The 21,907-nt window shown below is 27.0% G+C and overlaps 3 protein-coding genes across 3 annotated transcripts; 2 read left to right on the top strand and 1 right to left on the bottom strand.

Moving 5' to 3' along the window:
- Positions 1-1,596: 1,596 nt before the first annotated feature.
- On the bottom strand, positions 1,597-5,572 carry LOC113561354 (juxtaposed with another zinc finger protein 1-like). Its single transcript, XM_026967709.1, has 5 exons — positions 5,027-5,572; positions 2,764-2,952; positions 2,568-2,679; positions 2,376-2,504; positions 1,597-2,300 (listed from the first exon to the last, which is right to left on the bottom strand). Exons 1-5 carry the CDS (start codon positions 5,124-5,126, stop codon positions 2,009-2,011), a joined length of 822 nt encoding a protein of 273 aa, XP_026823510.1. The 5' UTR covers positions 5,127-5,572; the 3' UTR covers positions 1,597-2,008.
- Positions 5,573-9,641: 4,069 nt separating this feature from the next.
- On the top strand, positions 9,642-14,245 carry LOC113558048 (ATP synthase lipid-binding protein, mitochondrial-like). Its single transcript, XM_026963573.1, has 5 exons — positions 9,642-9,793; positions 10,206-10,287; positions 11,525-11,638; positions 11,704-11,809; positions 13,747-14,245. The coding sequence occupies exons 1-5, from the start codon at positions 9,657-9,659 to the stop codon at positions 13,908-13,910; spliced, it is 603 nt and encodes a 200-aa protein (XP_026819374.1). The 5' UTR covers positions 9,642-9,656; the 3' UTR covers positions 13,911-14,245.
- A 2,880-nt stretch (positions 14,246-17,125) lies between these two features.
- LOC113558987 (succinate--CoA ligase [ADP-forming] subunit beta, mitochondrial) lies at positions 17,126-20,814 on the top strand. The gene is given in 10 exon segments (XM_026964584.1): positions 17,126-17,343; positions 17,345-17,447; positions 17,622-17,896; positions 17,968-18,130; positions 18,213-18,315; positions 19,460-19,624; positions 19,717-19,860; positions 19,922-20,082; positions 20,251-20,370; positions 20,472-20,814. Coding segments are annotated over 10 exon segments (1,602 nt in total). The 5' UTR covers positions 17,126-17,140; the 3' UTR covers positions 20,637-20,814.
- Positions 20,815-21,907: the final 1,093 nt, after the last annotated feature.

The raw sequence follows: 21,907 nt of genomic DNA, 5'->3' as shown, positions 1-21,907 counted from the left end.
TTAAACTATAGAGGTTAGAAAAAATCTTGGATAGTGGACAAAACTTGTTTTACTACTATATGATTTTTATCACTAATTAATGATTAATTTTAATTAGTTCAATGATAACAGGTTAGTACTAAGATAAATGGTATTTGTGAAAAAAGTTCTCAGGAAAATATGTATCCAATTATTCAATCGTTGATGTAATGATGTTAATCCAATGTATGGTATTATGAAGATGATTACATAATGATGAACTTTTAGTAAACTTCCAAAGGCCTGATATAGTCAAGAAGAAGTGTGTGGGCCATGTCAACAATTAGTTACAAAATAGTAGGTCACTTCAATAATTGTACTAATAATTTCAAATTCAAATAAAATTTATCTTTGAGAAACACGCCTTAAGAGTTAAAGTAACTAATTAGTATCTGTTAATTAACCATAACATGAAATAATAATAGCTAATCAAATTGAATTATGGTCTGTTGCATTATTTTTTTTATAATTATTTGCAACAATTTTTTTCCATTATTATAATGATATTTAAAATATATTTAATAATTTAAGACTTTAATAGGCGTTATATCTGCATGTGTTGTCTCTATCTTAACATATATACAATATGGATTATTGCTCAGTAGAATTAATTTTGTATTGTTAGCTTTATTATTAGAGTAAATTTATAAATCATTAAGTTTAAAGGTAAGAATATTATCTAGGAAATGTCCTTTGCTTTTATTGTTATTATCATTTTAAAGTGAGATGAATATTTTACATAGCTATAACTGTTATAACTTAATTTAAACTGATAATGTCAATAAAAGTATATGACATGTCTTAGATAATATTCTTACCTTTAAGTTTGTTAATATGTAAATTGAGTATTGACTCCAATATTAAAGCTAGCAACATAATATGTGTTCTACTGAATACAAATTTGCTATGATGTACATTAATAAGATAAAGACTGAATAGAATAATGATGTTATAAAGTTATTAACGTATAATTGATTACAGTAGTATGGTAGTTATGAATAATTTAATTTAGTAAAAATAATCTCTTTTATGTTTAATATTTTAATTTGAAAATTTAAAGGTACAGCATTCATTTTTTATAGATATTTTTCGTATTCTATTACTCTATAAAAAAAAATGTTAATAATAGATACTACCAATAAAATATTTGTCAGAGTTCTAATATCAAAATAATTTTTTTATTTATAGATTATGGTAATAGGTAATGTAAATTTTAATTTATCACATGTAATGAAATATTTCATATTTATTCCTATTAATATTATGAAAATTTAAGGATAATAAGGTTATTTTTTAGACTAACTAGTAAAAACAAGAGACTTCAAAAACGAGACTCTGTTTATATTTATAATGTTTAAATAATAACATTTGAATTTTAAATTTATTGAACATTGAGTTATGCAATACATGCAGAAATTCAACAATTTGTAAAGAAACCATTTGACATACATCAATTATTAATGTGAACACAATCAACTTACAGGAGACAAATAGAGATAGATTCCCTGATAAATCACCAGCATACATTATCTGTATTTTCAATTATAAAATCAAATAATATTGTAATAAGTAAGCAAATTTAAAATAACAATTTATTAATTTTTTTATTTATTTTAAATATATAACTTTATTGTTAACAATATTTGACTCTTTTAATAGCAATCAAGTCTTTAAGGTAACATACACTATACACAGCTCGACATAAAACATAATAAACAAATGCACAAGCTTTAAAGCTTTAGTCCTAGACATCCAACTACATAAAACTGTACTAAACATGTTTCCTGAATACTTGAACATTCGTTTTTATATATTTATTTTATAACAAACAATGTTTGTGTAAGTATAATAAACTAAAATAATAACTTCAAATTAAAAAAAAAAAAAATCAAGCGACAAAAGACATTAAATATGACGACTGACTTTTGGAACTCCAGGTAATTTTTACTATATAGGAATACGGTTTTCATAAACTTCCCCTGCATTAATATTATGATTCAACAATGGGAGGTTCAATGTTGGACGGAGGAGGTTTAGTGATGACTAAAGTTTTAGGCGGTAGATTTGCGTCCGCAGTGGTGCGTGGCACATGTTTTAACGTGACCGCACGTATGGGCACAGTATCTGGCGAAAGTGGTGTTGCAGGTACCTGAATAGTTTCACCATTATGCATTGTTAGCCATGTCATCTTGGTACCAGCATGCATACCATTTGCATGTGATTTGAGTCCTTGAATAGACACGTAACTTTTTCCACAGTGACATTTGTATTTCTTATGAACTCTAGAACAATTTACATAATATTGTAAGCATTTTTTTTTTTCAAAACAGAATTTAGTAATTATTAACACAACTCACTTGCCATTTGTATGTCCATTTTTAACGTGATATTTTATTCCATTAACGTTTTTATACCTTTTAGTACAACCTGGAATTGGACAAGCAAATGGTCGTATTGGCTGCTCAATTTTAACTTTCTGTTGTGAACTAAAAACAAACACTTTTAATAACAACAGATCAATTGCTATCAATTATTTTATTATGTCTTACTTGGGACCATTTTTATGAGCATCATCGATTGCATCTGATGTAGTAGACCAAGAGTCACTGCTGTCACCAATATGATCAAGGTTTTCAGTTTCTCCTTTATCAGATTCATAACCTAAAAAGAGTATAAAATTAAATAATTCCATGTTATGTTATACACATAACATATTATCGTTTTTTTTTTTTTTTTTTTAATTACCAGTTCGTGATGGTCGATGAAATATGTTGGGTGCTGGTGGTAAAATACTGGTTTTGGGCTGAATGACAGGTTCTGCTGGTTCGATGTCGGTTTTGTGTACATTCTCGCTGAAAAACCGCATAACACAACTGAGCGGCAAGCATTGTTGTTCAGTGCGATCAATCAGCTCAATCGGTTTAGGATCAGTATCTATTATGTGTTAAATCCAAATGAGTATTATACAAATCTAAACATCCGAAATATTAATAACACATTAGTAGATATTATAGTTGATTGTGTTATTATTAAACTTGAAATATTTAGTGTATTTAACTCCCAATTAACACTGTCACAACAATGTAATAAAATATAAATAATCTCTATCCCTATAGTAATTATTATTTTTTGTATAATTTATATTAAAAAATTCATTGATGTCATTGATCATAATGCTTAGTAAATATTCATATTTTTAAAGGTCCTAATATCATTTCAAACATTTAACAATTATAATTAACCTAACCTTATGTTTATTATCTGCAATCCATAAAAAATATCATAATAAACCAATTAAATCCTCAAATGGTTACATATCCTCTATAAACTATTGCTTGTAAATACAAATGTTCAGTTTGATTTAACAAATAATTATTACTGAATCATAGGTGATAGAAGGGAAGCAAGACAGGGCATTTGCCCTGCTCTAGATATAAAATACATTTTTGAAAATGTTAATATCATTATTATTTAAGTAAACGTTTAATTAATATTTTGACTTGAGTATAATTTTTTTTCTTTAATACACTTTTTGGTGTTTGATTTTAATATGCCTTACCCTGATGAATTTTCTGTGGGCACCTATGCATTAAATTTAAAGATGGATAGTACATAAGGTATAAGTTAAAAAGAGTATATAATATTTTAAGTTAACATTTTGATTAAGATGTATTAACATTGATTTTCACATTATTATTATATTATGATTTATTTAAAATATCCTAGATTGTCTATGGGTTATTGTTTCTAGTATAATAATGTGATTAACATAAGTGCAATATCAGAGTTCAATTTCAAAATAGATTGTACACCTAAATAATATGATAATTAAAAAAATACATTTCATTTTAAGACAATATAAAATTATTTAATATCTAACATCCTTAATATAAATATTCCATTTAAGTTGATCATCAGAATATAGCCCTATAAATAGATCTTATTTAATAAAGTTAGTTATTGCAGTTAACATTTATTAGGCAGTCAAAAATAACAAAGAAATAATATTAATTCCTATAAAAAAAAAAAATAGGTAGTTTCATTATTGCTTTGACAGTTTTTAATGATCATCATTAATATAATACATATTATTTAAAGGACAATATAACTAATAGAAAGAAAAAATTGAAAATTTATTATAGGCTAAGAATCTTATACAATTTACTATAAAACGATTATTGTTTGTAAAAACATTCAGTTATAATCATATGATTATCATATAAATATTTCTTCTTTAATATATATTTAATAATTTAAAGCTAGTTAAAAAGAATATATCTAGATTAATATAAAGCCAAAATTAATTTATGGTGTTAATTTACTAGGGTTTACTTTAATTAGACTAATTAAATTATGGTGAAAATTATTTTGGAAATATGTAGTTTGTATAACATATTACTACATCTGAAAGATTATAAACTACAATGAAGTAAACAGCTATCAATAAATATAAAGTTTAAATTAACAGAACTATCAGTTTAATTGCATCTGATAATTTCAATTAAGAAATGGCCTTCAAAAATTAATTATTTCTAATAATTTGTCTGTAAATATATGTTTGAAATTATCTTTCAAAGGAGTAGTAAATTTATTAAAGGATTTGTTAAAATCCATCATAAGGGCCATCAGACAGAAACTTATATTTTGGGCTACATACTGAAAAAGAGTATAAGGAACAATAAAAACTAGGGCCTCGTCCAAGTTGAAAAAAATCTCGTTGTACACTGGGGATAGGGGGGATATAGAATTTTTATTTTTTCAAAGGGCGGGGAAGGATCTAAATTTAAATCTACATACAATTGGGTCACATAGGTCGACGGTGCATCGGTGGTCTAAGCGCGGTCCTCGGTACCGAAAGGTCATCGCGTCGATCGGAGATCGGGAGGGAAAGGAAAACGGGCATAGAGGTGAAAAATAATATAATAAAAAGGTCGGCGGCGTAGGAACACGTTCGCCGCGTCGACCCATACGAGGGCGAAACGTGTTGAAAATGTTTTTGTTTTTTTACCTATGTGTTTGTCTTCGATGTGCTGGATGAGATCGTAAAGGTTTTTGAAGCACAGACCGCAGTTGTTGAATTTACATTCATTTAACAGGAATACGGCCATTTATATCCAGCAGCTGAACGAAAGTCACAAGGGTCTCTGGGTGTTAACAGAGCTGCGTGATTATCAGCTGATCGCGACTGGCCGACTGCACGCGCGGTCCCCCCGCCCACTAAAGAATCACGAACGGCAGCTGTTTTCCAATGTGGCCCAACCGAATAAAGTGTTAACGCCCGTACTGCCGAGCACTATGCAGCGGTCGTCGATCGTTCTCCGCGCCAAAGTTCTATTGAAGTCTATATTTGTACGATGAAATTGTATTTGCTGTTAGAAAATCGTTGCCGTTCGTACGGGTGGGTCGATGATCATCTGGGTTTGTGTATTATGGATCATTATCCATCAAACTTACTTTTCAAGACAAAAACCCAATATGGCAATAATTATTTGTTATATTCTTTTCGCGTTTACGAAAACCGTTCGCGGTTGAGATGTAGAACTACCGTAACCGCGGTGCCATTTCGCACTTTGGGTCTCACTGGTGGTCGTTATGACCTCAACCGATACACTGCTGATTGCTGAAACGAGTACCGCAACCGCTGTCCGCCTAGTCGGTGGGGACTATGCGTGTACTGCAGCGGTAGCGGTCGAATTGAATATCTAGTACCTACTAATAATTTTGTTATTGCTATTTGTTAACACGCTTTCATAATTACATTATTTTAGTTTTGATATTCTTATACTGCGAGCTACGGATACATCAATGCTCATAATGCTGTACTTAACAGATTTATATACTATTTTTCCAATCGATATGCGATCACGAGTTTTCAAAACTTCTTTAATCGTTTAAGTGTATAACATAGTATAACCTTGGTAGTCAATTAAATTATTGAAAATTTCTATCATTAGTGACTAATAGTTATAGATATAGGCATATAGCATAGGTACCTATAATATCAATATCATCAAAGATACTAATGACAGTTTATACAAATAATTTAGGCCTATTTATTTATTTAGATCAAGGCTTACGACAATTTAATAGATACATTGATACATACGTGCATCGTGTGTTATGTGTTTAGTTTTATATCTTATCTAAATATAGGTATATGACGTTTCTAGCAACAAATGAACTGTGACCCGTTTTATTTCATTTTTATCGATTTATTTTATTACAAGCATATTCCTGAATATACAGTAGGTAACTATAAGTACTTATATATATATAACTATTGCAGTACAGGCGTACATCTATGTAGACCATTTATATATAGTACCTAATAATATTAGACGTGGCGTGGCGAACTATAAAAATTTTCCAAAGACAAATTACAAATACCCCATGTATCCATCCACAACTATTATTACAGTAGATGGGGGAGGGCTTCAAAAAAATCCTGTAAAGCATCTTTTAAATGTTAAAGTAATTAATGCTTAAACGCATTATAATATAATACAACTTATTATATTATTTCAGATCATTATTGACTACCCATTTAGTATATCATATCATTCATATCACATTTTCAACTAGGGACCCAACGACTACCACTCACCCCACTGTTCAAAAAAAATCTCAGAGGTAATTGCCTCTGAAGTTGTCGTTTCCCAAGCCACTGCTTAATATATTTACTAGGTGCAAATTAATTAATTAACAACCTGTCGAAAATGTGCGTTTGCATAATATATTATATTTAAAATTTTTAAATAAATATTATTTTAAGAATTAATAACAGACGAGTACCTATAACCTATATCATTAATAATTCACAAAAAGTAAATAATACCTCTATAAATACACCAATACATCTAACGTACCTACAATAATACATAAGATAATGTTTTTAGAATTAATTACCTAGCTCAATTTTTTGTATTTATTTTAAAAATTTTAAATTATAGCCATTACATCGGTTTTGATATGGTATTATTATAATTTTAAATAGTATTTAAAATTCTAATTAGAGTTATAACAAATTTTTATTGGGTTTTTAAAATTTTAAAATGTAAAATAGGTAATTATGTATTATAATGTATTATAATATAGTATTACATTAAAATACGAATATATTAAAAATATATGTATATAAATACTTATGTATTGTTATTGATAAATAATAATGCTCTTATACCTACTAGGTTGTTATTACTGTGCTACTTTACAGTCTAAAGGTTTTTAATGATTCGCAGAATATGTTTAAACCCACTTTTTCATTTAAACATTAATTAATTAAAATTATGATTTTTGGAATTTTAAATATACTTTATATATTTGCCAATTCATAAGAATATGAAATGTTTTAAAATTTTACACTACTTATAGAGTGTCCTGTTGTGATACCTACAAATTTCTGTTTTTCAAATAAGTACCCTCATCCCTATAGATTCTGCGCGTGGCGATGAATATATTGATATTTGATGCTACAATGATGTGTAGGTATTTATTTATTTTTATACTTTGTTTTTTTGATGTAACTTAAAAACAAATAATCATATTCTGTACTTTAATTTTCTCCAAATATGTTTACTAGTATTTTATAAATAAATAGATAACATTTTAAATATTTAGTATTTTGGCTGTTTTTGAGCTGTTAAATAGGTACAGTTTTAACTTTAAAGTCAATTTAACACAGTAAACTTAGTTAAAATAATTGTAAAGTTAATACACGGTTCCTCTAAAGCTATCCATTTATCAATTAATAAATATCAAAAAAACATGATCCGAAGATTTTTTTTATAAATGTTTAAAATTGAGAAAATTTGCAAATTATTTTATATACTTAAAATACATAATAAAAATAACATTGTTATTATTTATGCCTAAGATGCAAAACTTTAATACAAAGTAACTTCAATTCTGGAATTTTAAAAAAAGTTAAGCCTAATTTAAAAATATTGATTTAGAAATTACAAAAAAATGTCTTTTTATATCCAAGATTTTTAAAATCACATGAATTTTTATGAGCATTTGAAGTTAATACAACATTGAATATTTTATTTACCCAAAAATATTTCTCCTCAATACAATTTTTATATATTTTTTTTTTTTTTGTTATAACGTATGTATGGCTTTAATATTTTTTAGTTTGCTGTATATTAGTTACCACTAGAAAAAATAGAAATAAAATATACAATTAATAGGTATGATATAAATTGCTCCACTTGATGAAGTATAGGCTTCTCTGGTTATGTTTTTGCGTCTTAAATTAAAACTTGAACTTATACTACTCACCCCTGTTAGAAAACTAAATGAAATGATGAACAATTAAGTACTACAAACGAAGATGAAGCATTTTATAGATGATAAGCATTTGAATATTAAGAATATATATTGTGTAATGAGTATACATATACTCTGTGCCCAAACGAGCAGTTGTACAAGAAATAATCTGTATGCAAACGAGTTGTAAAAATATGCGCAAATAAGTTGTAATTTTAATTTTTAGTAAATATATGCAAACTTAGACCGCTCTATTGTATAGCATAGTGATTATTATACATACTTTTTATAATAAATTATTGAAAGAATTAAAAAAAAAAAAAAAATGTGATGTTTTGATCTGGAATCTGGATGATTCAAAATTCGAACGAGTATAGTTTTTCAGCTATTAAAATCTTTATATATTAAACATAATTATAACATAATAATCATTAAAAATGTCTATAAGTATAAAATAGATGTAATTTAAATGGTTTTAATATTTATTATAACTAGATGTCTGTATTATTTTTATAAATTATAAATTTGGAAGATTAATGTAAATGATTACATTTTTTAAATTACCATAGTCATCTTTTAAACTTCTATTATTCTTAGAACACAAAGTTAAATAACTTATAGTATAGATGCGTAGAAAACATTCAGAAAAAATATCTGCTAAATAATTTATATTAGAAAAAGTGGTTCTCATTCGAAAAAAAACTGAAGCTTATATATCTCCACATAACACTACTTAAGACTTAAGTAATACAAAAAAATTCAAGAATTTTTAAAATAAGGGAAAAAAAACTTGGCGAATCAGCCTGTATAGTGTAGATGATATTAATTAATTTTTATAAAATATAATTTAAATAAATATTTAAAATCTATTTAATGTAAATAAATAATTTTTATTTTAAATTAAAATATCAATATAATATTGTATTTCATTTCAAGAAGAACATAAATTTAAAAGCGACCACCTTTCAGAAATATATATTGTAACTTGTAACCGCGATACATGATAGTTATTTATCTTAGTTTAAAAGTATATCCCAGTTATCAAATGTTGACTACGTTAATAATTAACAAATAACAAATTATACAGTTGATGGTTAACGAACAAAACCAAACTAAATACTAAAATACAATTAGTATAAACTTGTATACAGCCAGAGGAGCTATGTTTTGAAAAATGGCGGGACGTGTGCCATGGCTCTCAAAAGCTCACCGGCCGGCCTGTCATTAGAATTTGCATGTTTTTGTAACCACTGTAGTCAGCTGTTCGATCGGTCGTCGGGCTTCGTCCATCGTATCGCCGACGTTGCCGTACTCACTGGTGTCCTCGCTTCGGATTGGTCGACCATGGTGCTCTATTCCGGGCCGCCGCAATGCCGCACGACCCGGTCGCATACTCGCATAGTATCTGTGACGTCGTTTCCATCCGTCTCGTTTGTCTGTCATTCTTTCTCGCCGCCACTCGTCTCACATACTCATATCCATCCCGGTCTGTACGGCACCGCATTCGGTAAGTAAAACATTAAATTCATCTTTGCTCAATTTACATCTTTAAAAAATGCACCGATGGCTCAACTGAACCGACTCGTTGTGGTTGACGCGTCTACCATTGACGATCGTCAACGGATAAGACGACGATCCATCCGTGCCGTCCGCCATTTTTTTCTGTCGGGTCACGCCTCAAGACGGCGCAAACCGAACTTAATCATTTTTTCGATCTCTGATTCATCCATTACGAATTTTCATTTTCACCCCTAGTACCTAAATCATAGGTTTTCTCGAGGCACCATCTCACCTTGTGCCGTTTTACTCGGGTCCCTTATTTTCCAAATTTGCCCTTGCCAAAGGTTAAATCTGTCGTAGCACGAGGTTAATTGGTCATTTTCATTAATCTTGTATGTATCCGTGTTTTTATTTTTCAGTTTTAACACAGCCCACAAAAATCTACAACATACAAAAATGTATTCCTTAGCCAAAGCCGTCGCACCCGCTGTCCGCTCCGCCGTAAGTATAATGAGTTAAGATTAACAGTAATGATTGATTGAGTGACTATGGTATCTTAGAAAAATCCTATGTTTTATCTTAATGAAAAAAAGGGTTGGTTTGAGGTTAAAGAGCTGTAATTGGGTGAAGGTGATTGCAAGGGCGATAGCCTTCCTAACAATTTTTTAAACTAGTCTATAAAATATTTTTAGTTGATACTTTAATATAAGATAATATACTTATATTACATTAGTTCATTTAACTTTTATATTAATATATATATTTTAACCTAAATTAAATTACTGCATATAACTGTATATTTTTCATACCAATAGTCTTAACATTTTTTTCAATACTTACATTATTTCAGGAATTTTAGTTCTCAATATTATTTACGTTTTTCGCTAGTTAATTCTTATTTTTATGCTTGATTTTCGCTTTACAATGTAGAGGTCATGTATGATTATATATCTGTAAATAATTTGTATTTTTACCAATGTTATTAAATAGTTAGCCATCATAACTGCTAGATATAATAAGTTAATGAACTAAGAGAGATCCACTTGAAAATAAAGTTGATTATAATGACACAAATGTAAATAATTTAAATAAAATGAGAAGAAAATTTATAGTTATTTTATGAAGATTTAATAATTATACCTAAATGTTGATGATTTTGAATTACCAGGTTAGGTTTAAAAAATCCATTGTAGGTAGTTAATTTCTAAATTACTTTTAATAAATCTGAAGTAGCATAGTAAGGTATTAACCTTAGATTACACACTTCATGGTCAAAAAGACTAGGCTTTTAGAATTATGTTCATTGCTTCTAAAATACGAAATATTAATTTAACCTTACCTAGGTACCTTCTAATTAGGTGATAAACTAAAATAAGATACAACTCCCAATTTTATACAATTTGATTCCTGTACTATAGAAAGGTTTAAAGTTCATAATCTATTGAAAAAACTGTCTAAAAGCCTGCGTGGTATACTGTGATATAACTGTGTTATAATATTTATATGAAAGTTTAATTTGTTTATATCAAGTATCAATAAAAGCATTTGACAATTTTTATTTATATAAGAGCAATAAAATAATGATTATTTCAATTTATCATATTTTAATTTTGTGCAGTGTGCATCTCGTGAATATTTTTAATGCGTGTAATTTAGGGTTAAAACTAAAATAAGTCTATTAAACATTGATAGTTCATTAACTAATCTCTAAGTAATTGATTTAATTTTTCATTTTTAGATCCTCTCCAACTCCAGGGCATCTATTGTCAGGCCAATTAGCAGCATTGTCTCAAATGGACCCAGCACCCAAAACCAACAAACTCCCAGTGCCATTATTTCCAACGGAAGCTTGGTAAGATAACATTAAATTAAACATTAAACTTTTATACCAAATAAAATATTTAATTTATTAATCAGGTAAATGCTGTCAGAGGATTCCAAACATCAGCTGTGTCAAGAGATATTGACTCTGCTGCAAAATTCATTGGTGCTGGTGCAGCCACAGTAGGAATTGCTGGATCAGGTATTTTTATATTATGAACTATAATTTATTTTTTCAATATGCAAATGTGTACTGCTTGAAATTGGTGTTTGCGCTTTTGTCTAAGTATGAGCTTTTTTTGATACTTAATTTATTTTATTATTTATATAGCTTAATAAAAATATAAACTAGTTACTGATTTTCACAAATGTAATGTTTTATTATCTATTGCTTTAAATTTAATTTCTATATTTTATTAATTGTCCTACTATCCAATTACATAATTAGTGCAACCATCTTTTCCATTTTTTATTTTATTTTTTATCCTAACATTTGTTGCTTTTTCATCCTCGCAGGTACTGGAATCGGAGTGGTTTTTGGTTGCTTAATGTTAGCCTATGCACGTAACCCGTCATTAAAACAGCAGCTTTTTTCATATGCAATTTTAGGATTTGCCCTGGCCGAAGCAATGGGCCTTATGTGTATCATGGTTACTTTTTTATTGTTATTTGGTGTTTAATGGAAATATGGTTTAATTTTTCAGGAGTTTTATTTTTTCATCAATTAACCATAGATTTTCTATTGAAAATGTATGTTAAAATTAATTTAATATAAAGTATTATTTAGTTTTAAGATGAAACCAGTTTTTTTTTATGTGATAGTAAAAGAATAAGTATGCGCTACAAATTTATTTGAATATTAAATATTTCCATTGTTTAAAGCCATTAAAAAGTTTCATTGAATATTTACTGTAAAGTAAATATTTTGGTTTTATTATATTTCATATACTATTTTGTCATAATAAAATAGTCTTCATCTTATTTGTCAATTGTAATTGTTTATAATTTATACATAAGGGTAAACACTAATTTTATTAATTAAATTTATTGTTTACTTTTTTTTATTACTAAGAAGTTTCCTGTTACTAGATTGATTTTAAGCTTTTGCTATTTCATTTTTAAGCTTTTGCATGATCTTGAGTTTTGGATTTGTGATTGTTTTATTGGTACAAGGGATTGAAGCATGGTATTAAAAATATGTAAGTTTTTCAATAATTTTTTTTATATAAAGTAGTGTTATTTTTTTCAAGAAATTACTAGAACTTCAATTGTTTTGTCAGTATTAATTGTTCTTCAATAATCAAACAATCTTTTTTATTTCTAAATTCAGTATCTATTCTGTTTTATTTAACACTGATTGATACATGTCTGTTGTATTAAGCCACCTTAAGTTATATTTTTTACTTTATTTTTCTTGTTTCCATCCTAATTTATATTAAATATTTAAGTGTATTTGATGTAAATTTGATTTCGAGTATTATATAACTTGTAAAATGTTAATAGGTAATATTGCTGTGAATATTTTCAAGTTCTATAAGTATTTTTAAATTTTGTAAACAATTATACACTTAATTGCTGCAATCATATTATCTGTAATATTGGTTCATAATTTTACTATATTACTAAAAAAATTTTCTTTATTTAGATATACTATAGTTAAAGTTAGATTATTAATGTCTTATGAACATGAATATTAATTTAAATTGAAGTTATACTCGTCGCAGATTAAGAATGTACCTGGGCTGTTGAACCAAAACAGGTTCACTGCGCACAGATCGTCGCTAATTGGCTAACAAAAAAAAAAAAAAAAAAAAAGAATAGATATTTACAGCCTAATTATAACAAGGCTGCGGTGGAAAATCTGTCCACCGCCTGTGCGACATGGTACGTTCTTATTCCGCGGTGAGCATAGGAAGAAAAGATTTAATGAAGATATTAATATATTCTTTTATTTTGCGTGACCCTGCTCAACATTCCAGCCATTAAAATTAGTTTCATTATGGTAGGGTGTCTAGAAGGAATGCGCAGAATTGGTTATTATCTTTTTAAAAAAAAATGTAGTTTTATTTTAATATTATATCATTATTATTATTTATAATTTTAAAGTTTTTAAATTTTTGTTTATTTTTATGTTTTCAGGAGCTGGAATTGGAACAGTTTTTGGATCCTTAATCATTGGTTACGCACGTAACCCATCACTCAAACAACAACTTTTCTCTTATGCTATTTTGGGATTTGCTCTGTCTGAAGCCATGGGTCTCTTCTGTCTCATGATGGCTTTCTTATTGTTATTCGCTTTCTAAGTCGTCTCACGATGTCTTTCGTCATTCATTAAGCAAAAATAAAACATCCCATTACATAAAACCAACAAAGAATTTTTTTAATTCTGTTCAAAATTGGCACGACCGAAAGAATTGCGAAAGACTGTTGTCTGTGAAATACACTTTGATAGGGAATTTACCTGTAATGAAATAGATAATAACTTTAAGACAGCACTTAGGTGTTTATGAAACTGCCTCATATTGTAGACGTATTAAACGCCTAGGTTGGAATACTGTTTTTTTTTTTTTTTTTGGTTTTTCCTATTTTGTATATTTCACAGATATATAAATAGAATAAATACTTATTGTAGAATCCATTTATTTATTCCTTTTTTTTTATCTGACATTTTTTTATTAAGAAACTGTTGGTGATTTTGTCTCAATTAAAAATAAAATAATTTTTGCTGTTATCAGTTTTGGCTTTAGGTACCATGTTACATGTTTTCTATAAAAAGTAATATACAGATTATAAAAAAAAAATTATTCTTCTAATTTTAAAGTATCTTAACCTATTTCAGTTTCAAAAAAATAATATAATATGTATGGCTGTTTTAGTTTAGGTATTGTCTGTGACATTTGTTTTTGTTATACATTTGTTTTTTTTATATTTTGATGGAAACAAATAATAGTTTTCGTAGTTATAATTGCGAGTAATGATGTAATATAATATTTAAATCTTATATTAAATTACAAATTGCATAAAATTATACGAAATTAGATATATTAGCTTTCCAAAAGAAGTACATTTATAAATACATATATAGTTTTAACCGGTGAAATATAAACACTTAAACTGAGCTACAATCACCTTAATATTATGTTATGTGACTACTTGTCCTACATTAATTGGAAAAGATTATATAATGTTGAAAACCTAAGTTAACATAATTCGATTGTAAGCTATTTTAAAGTTGGTTACTGACTAGTCTTAATATCAATTAAAATGCCAATTTCAAATAGGTATGTAGTTATAAAATTTAAACTTAGTGAGTATCAGTCTCTTGCCGTTAGGTATATATTGGATTTGCTTTATTAGTTCTGTTCAACAACTCGTTTTTTATAAATTTATTTACGGGTGGAGATATTAAAAGCATTTTTTATAAAACAAGTATGGCATGAATTATTTAATCTTGTATAATGCACTGTATTTATATCAGATATACGCCTCTGACCTTTTTTTACGGCAGGCCAACCTTTTTGATGAAATTCAATATATAATATATACTTATGTAATTGGAAAAACCCGTTGATTTCGATGGCATTATATTTATATCGGAATTGATCAACTGTAAGTGTCAAATTATTTATCGATCGGTTTTTCTATTAGGTAATATTAATATATGACTAAATCAATACAATTTTACGAATAACACCAAATAAAAAAAAAAAATGAAAACTAATATATCATTTTCAAAACAAATTGGCTTGACGAGCCATAGTTCTTTTAATTCGTGCGGCTATCATATATTATAAATTATAATCTAAGAATAATAGTTACACGTAGACGTAGTGCTATTAATAACACGGGCATGGACTATATAAGATTAGTCCGCGATTAACACTACAGTTATTTATTCTATAACAGTACACTTAATTCAACATTGCTACCAAATTATTTTTAATATTTTTACAATATTTCGCAGTATAAAATATAATATCTCATTTACTGAGAGGTCGTGACTAAAATGAATTCCCTATTTTGTGTTTTTGTCAACTATAAGTCATAAGATATATTTATAAATCTATTTGAGCAGATTTTTGCTTTTTTTACACATTTACTTTATTAATTTATTGTTAACATAATGTTGTATTTGTCATAATTAACTCTAAGACCCACACAAATATATAATTTTATAAATTGTTAACTGCTTAATAATTCACCAAATCATTTATTCCTGTATATGAAAAATTAAATAATTATTTTGCTACGTTCTATTTATTTAAACAAAATTAACTTTTGTCATTAATATCGTTCATAACATAATAATATTAATATAATGATCAGTAAAAATGTCCCGAATCATAATCATCTACAAATCGTTATAAAACAAAAAATTATAGAAATTAAATGAATATGACATCAAGCAACTGTATAATATCGTATTAGTTATTATAAATAACAGGGAGGTATTTAATTTTTTTTTTAAATAATAATATATTTAATTCCCTAATATAGAAATAATTTTTAATTAGTTTTAGTATTCAAACTTACGGTTACGACAGGTAATTTGTTTTATTTTATTCCCGTCATCAAAACTAGACTAAAAAGTTACCCTTATTTTTGAAGAATTGTTAAATTCATTTGTATGATAAATATTTCGTATTTACTGCAGAAGCAATACATAATTTCATTCCTAAAATACTAATAATTAGATCATGAAAAGATTATCCGGAAGTTTCAACTAATTTGGTAAAATATTATACATTTGGTAGGTACTTACTATCAGACACCAGTACTACCTATATATACTTTACCTAATTGTGCATTTACCTATATATATATTATTTAAACCTACATTCAGATTCAGAAGGCTGCAGTATTGTCTTAGTTAACATTACACAATTCACAAAGTATACCTAATATGATACCTATTACTTATTACTTTATCAGTTTTATTTTTATTTTGTATGAATAAAATAATGTTTTTCTACTTAGGTACAACCTCGTATGGCCGTATTTCTTACATGTTTTTATTGAATGATAAAATTATTAAAATTTTTCATTCCAGAAATATAATACGTTTATGGATGAAAGTGTTAGTCAAACCAGATATTGGAAGCTAAGAATATGTAGGTAGGTACCAATTCGGTTTAACTGCACATGCCAATTGGTGATATTTAATAGTCTTATAGACAAATATATAATTTTACTAAGAGGTTATATGATCCGGACTTAACAGTTTTAAACATTTTTTAAAACCCTTTGTATACGATCATCACTTTTTAAATATTAAACTATATATTTTGTATAAGGTATTTTTTAAGTCCAAACTATTATAATTACAACTTTCTAAACAATTTTACAATAAAATATAAAAATCTATTGAAATTTGTAAAATACCATTAACAATTGACACTGTTTAACGAAATAGTTGTTTGATGTATTTGTTTCATTTTTTATAATTTATAATTAAATATTAGATATAAAATAGTACTGACCATAATTCCATAATAGTACAAACTAATTTTACAAACTGTCACAATTCAATTCAATGATTCAATCTTTAAAAATTCCCGCCTACGACTACAGTGGTATTCAACATTTGTTTTTTTTTTATATTTATTGGATTACAAGTACTTACTGGTCTCACTGTCTAGTTCTTATCACGAGTGGTGTTTGGGGGCCAATCGATGAGAAAAAAAAATCATTCACCTACCGAAGAGTGAAGGGCAAGGAATTTTGTCAACTTTTTACGGTCGTCCATCATTGTTGTTCTCCCCAATTCAAAAGTCACCATGACCAACTTAGTCACCAAAAGTTCGTACATGCTGGAAACGTTGGGTAAAAAGAGTCCCAAGGTAAGTGCATCAATGATAGTTTGAATTACAGTGTCAATCTTAAAGCACAATTTTCAATGGGCGTTTAAAAAAAATCCATTAAGTTTGGCCTAAATGTCACTTTACGAACTTTAAAACGCTCTATATAATATTAGTAATACCCATATCTGTTTGACCATTAATATGTTTTAATAGCTGTTTGCCGCGTCTTTGCCTGCATGTCCTTTATGGAGTAACAGTCAGCAGCGTCGAAATCTCAATGTACATGAACATGTCAGCTATTCGCTATTGAAAGGTGCTGGCATACCTGTCCCTAAGTTTGGAGTAGCCAAAACTGGAAAGGAAGCAGCTGAATTAGTGCGAGGACTGGGACTCACAGATATTGCAGTTAAAGCTCAGGTGTTGGCTGGTGGTCGTGGATTAGGTCATTTCAAAAAAGGATTCAAAGGCGGAGTTAAAATGGTTGACACGTTAGTTAAAATTATATCTAACAATAATATTATTGTTATGTGTATATACAATACAATATTTATGAATTCAGTGCAGAAGAAGCTGAATATGTATCAGATCAGATGTTAGGAGATTTTTTGATCACAAAACAAACTGGAGAGAAAGGCCGTATTTGTAATGCAGTTATGGTTGCTGAACGTGTATATGCTAGAAAAGAATTTTATTTTGCTGTTATGATGGAAAGAGCTTTTGGTGTAAGTGAATAAATCAGAATAATTATGTCAGATAATAAGAAGTATTAACTATGTAAAAAATAAATATTAAATGTTTATATAGGGTCCAGTTTTAATAGCGTCATCTCAGGGTGGTGTGAATATAGAAAAAGTTGCTGAAGACAATCCTGAAGCAATTTTATATATGCCTATTGATATCACAAAAGGTAATCATTTATTATTAAATCCATCAGTTAATATTATGTTTTATTAATTGCTTTTATAAAAATTAATTTGTTATTATTTTTTGTACTTAGGTATTTTCAAATGAGTCATTAAATATTATCTCTTTAATAACATTTTAATAAATTAACAATATTATAGAAGTAATTTAACAACAACATTAATTATTCAAATTATCTATTTTAAGATGATTGTTTAAGTATTTAAATTTAACCTTTAAGGTCAATTAATAATGTAGAATGAAGATAATAATTTTGTTTATGTATCAATGTTTTTATAATATAATATTTTTATTTAAGAGGATGTTATACGTTATACCAACATGTGTTGTCTCTGTCTTACACATACAGATATAGCGTTTTCTTAAGTTTCAAGCAGGATAGATTATTTTATTTAAAAGGACTAAACACCTGCATAAATTGTCTTCGTCTTACAAACATACAACAGCAAATTTTCCATTCAGCAGAATCAATATTATGCTGTTAGTATTAATGTTAGAATCAATTACCAATTGTCAAATTTATAGGTTATACTATTATCTAGCGCTTCTCATTGGTTTTTATTGATATTTTAATTTTTAAGAGAGATAGTTATGTAAAATATTAAAAACTTTAAAATGTTCGTAACTCACTTTAAAATTAAAATAAAAGTATTTGCCATTTCCTAGATAATATTACCTTTAAGATTTATAATTGATAAATTAACTCTAATATCAAAGCTAATGGCATAAAATGATTCTTTCAAACACAAATTTGCTGTTTTACTTTTGTAAGATGTTACAATACGCGGGAGTATGATGTCCTCTTAAAATAAATGTTTTTATGTTAGAATTCAATTGAATATAAGTTAAATTAAAAAATATAATTTATTTACTAGGAGGTTTTGTATTTTTAAGTTAATTTATAGTTTTAATGAGTGATCTAACTTAATTCTAAGTAAAATGAACAAGTATCTTAGTTTCATTATCATATTATAATTTTAATGTTTGGTAATATTAAAATTAGGCATAGTAGCCTATATTTATTTACTTTTGTTGTATATTAATATAAATATTATTTTTAGCTCTATAAATCTTTAAAAAAGTTTTTGGTTAGCTTCTTTGGTGAACATTATATTTATTGTTATTAGGTATATCTAGAGAACTGGCTTTAGATGTAATCACCAAAGTTGGATTAACTAAAAAGAAAGATGAAACCGCCGATGTTATTTTGAAGTTATATGACTTATTTCTTACCAAAGATGCTCTATTAATTGAAGTTAATCCTTATGCTGAAAGTATTTCTACTGGAGGATGTGAGTATAATATTTTTATATCTAATTACTTAAGCTGTTTATTTTTTTTTTAAATGTTACAAACATATTATGTAATATTAATTTTTTTAAAGATTATTGTTTGGATGCCAAATTCCGATTTGATGATAACGCTGAGTTTAGACAAAAAGAATTGTTTGATTTGCGTGATTGGACTCAAGAAGACGAAAAAGAAGTTGAAGCTTCTAAATTTAATTTAAACTATATTGCACTTGATGGTAATTAATTAAAATTATACATCAAAATTAGTTGTTCAATTTTCGTTTTTAATTTTGTCAGGTACTATTGGTTGTTTGGTAAATGGTGCTGGTTTGGCTATGGCTACTATGGATATAATAAACTTGCACGGTGGACACCCAGCTAATTTCTTAGATGTTGGAGGTGGTGCTACTGCTTCTCAAGTGAAAGAAGCTTTTAAAATTATCACATCAGACCCTAAAGTATGCACTTGTTTCACTAACAATTATAAATAAAACGTTTTTCTATAAAATAAAAATATAAAAAATAAATAATTAAATTTTACCTTTTATTATAATATTATATTAAAAATAATATTACTTTATAAGTTAGTAGCCGAAATTTAAAAATTAAATTTGGATTAATTATAGGTGTGTGCTATTATGGTGAATATTTTTGGTGGAATAATGAGATGTGACATCATTGCTGAAGGAATAATTGCAGCTGCTCAAGAGTTGAATCTAAATGTACCAATAATTTGTCGTCTACAGGTATATTATTGTTGTATACTCATAAATTATAATTTATAGTAAAGTTACTGTTACTGTTTCTACTAGAATAAAAGATATTTACCATTTTATTTTACATTTAGGGTACAAATGTTGATGAAGCAAAACTTCGTATTGCAAACTCTGGTATGAAAATTTTACCAGTAGACAATCTAGACGAAGCTGCGCGTTTAGCAGTGAAATTATCTGAAATCGTGAATCTAGCTCGTGAACAACACTTGGGTGTTAATTTTGAAATGCCCATCTAAAACTTAAATAAATAATTTAACAGTAATTATTAATATAATAACTAATACTGGTTCTCTAAAATCTATTGCACATTTGATTTCTAAATATGTACTACATAATACTGATTAGTAAAACAAAATTTGTATTCTTATTCAAAGGTTTAGTAAATTATTTAAAGAAGACATATATATGCTTTAATTATTTTTTTTTTTTACTGTTTGAACCTCTTAAATGTATTTGTGTTTGGTTTCTTATACTCTTTAAAATGCATTATAAACATGGCTGTTGTTTTAATATTTTTCTTTGATTGTTCTTGTCTGATTAATTGTTTTGTATAATAATAATAATATAACTTTTTAATTTATATATCCAAATATTGTTTTACTAATATTGTTCATTTGCATGGTAGTTACCTGTTACCTTTATGACTAAGTTTTACTATTGATTTAATTGTCTGGTTTTAATTTTAAAAAGATAAAAGAAAGAAAGTATTATTGCTGTTTGTTTAAAAGTCTTCGTAAATTATGTAATGTATAATTTGTAAAGATTTATTCACACTAACAGCTTTCAATATGAGAAGGCATGTAAAACATTTATTTTTATGCTATATAGCTAATTCGCCTAATCTTATATTCTATTGTAAATGGCATGCTATGTTACCTTTGTTTGTATTTTATAAATTGTTCCTTTTTTTTTTAAAAAAAAAAAAATGAAAGATTAATTATATTTAACTAAGTTAGTTTAGGTACTTTTTTAATTTAATTAAATTAAACATAAACAATAATGACTAGATACTTAGACTACCATTACCATATTATTATTGTTGTTGTTGTTAATTCTACATGATATTATTGTAAATTGACATGAATATAATAAATCATAACTATAAAATGAAGATTATTATTGGGTTATTATGTTTTTAGTCATTGTTTCTAGTGTTTCTACAGAAAATGTGATAGAAATTTAACACTTGTATTATTGAAAAAAATAAATAGAATTATATAATTTATTTCAAGTATAGAACTAAGATCTCATAAAGGTTTTTCTTAGTCACTATTTGTAAACCTATAAAAATAAATATTAGGAAAAGGAAACTAAAGTTGTTATTGACCAATGTGCCCCAGCTTGTTTTTGAAATAAAAAGTAAAAATAGTTATTAATTTTCCCAATGATATAATGCAAAAATGTTCGGATTTAATAATAGGTATATAGCATTTAAATTAATATAATCTTGTCGGTATCTATTTTTAACTTAATGATTACGAGATTTTTGCTAACAATTATTAATTGT

Source organism: Rhopalosiphum maidis, chromosome 4 (assembly GCF_003676215.2).
Source record: "Rhopalosiphum maidis isolate BTI-1 chromosome 4, ASM367621v3, whole genome shotgun sequence".
Taxonomy (NCBI): Eukaryota; Metazoa; Arthropoda; class Insecta; order Hemiptera; family Aphididae; genus Rhopalosiphum; species Rhopalosiphum maidis.
Note: the sequence above shows the minus strand (reverse complement) of the source record. Positions and strands in the feature narration are given on the sequence as shown.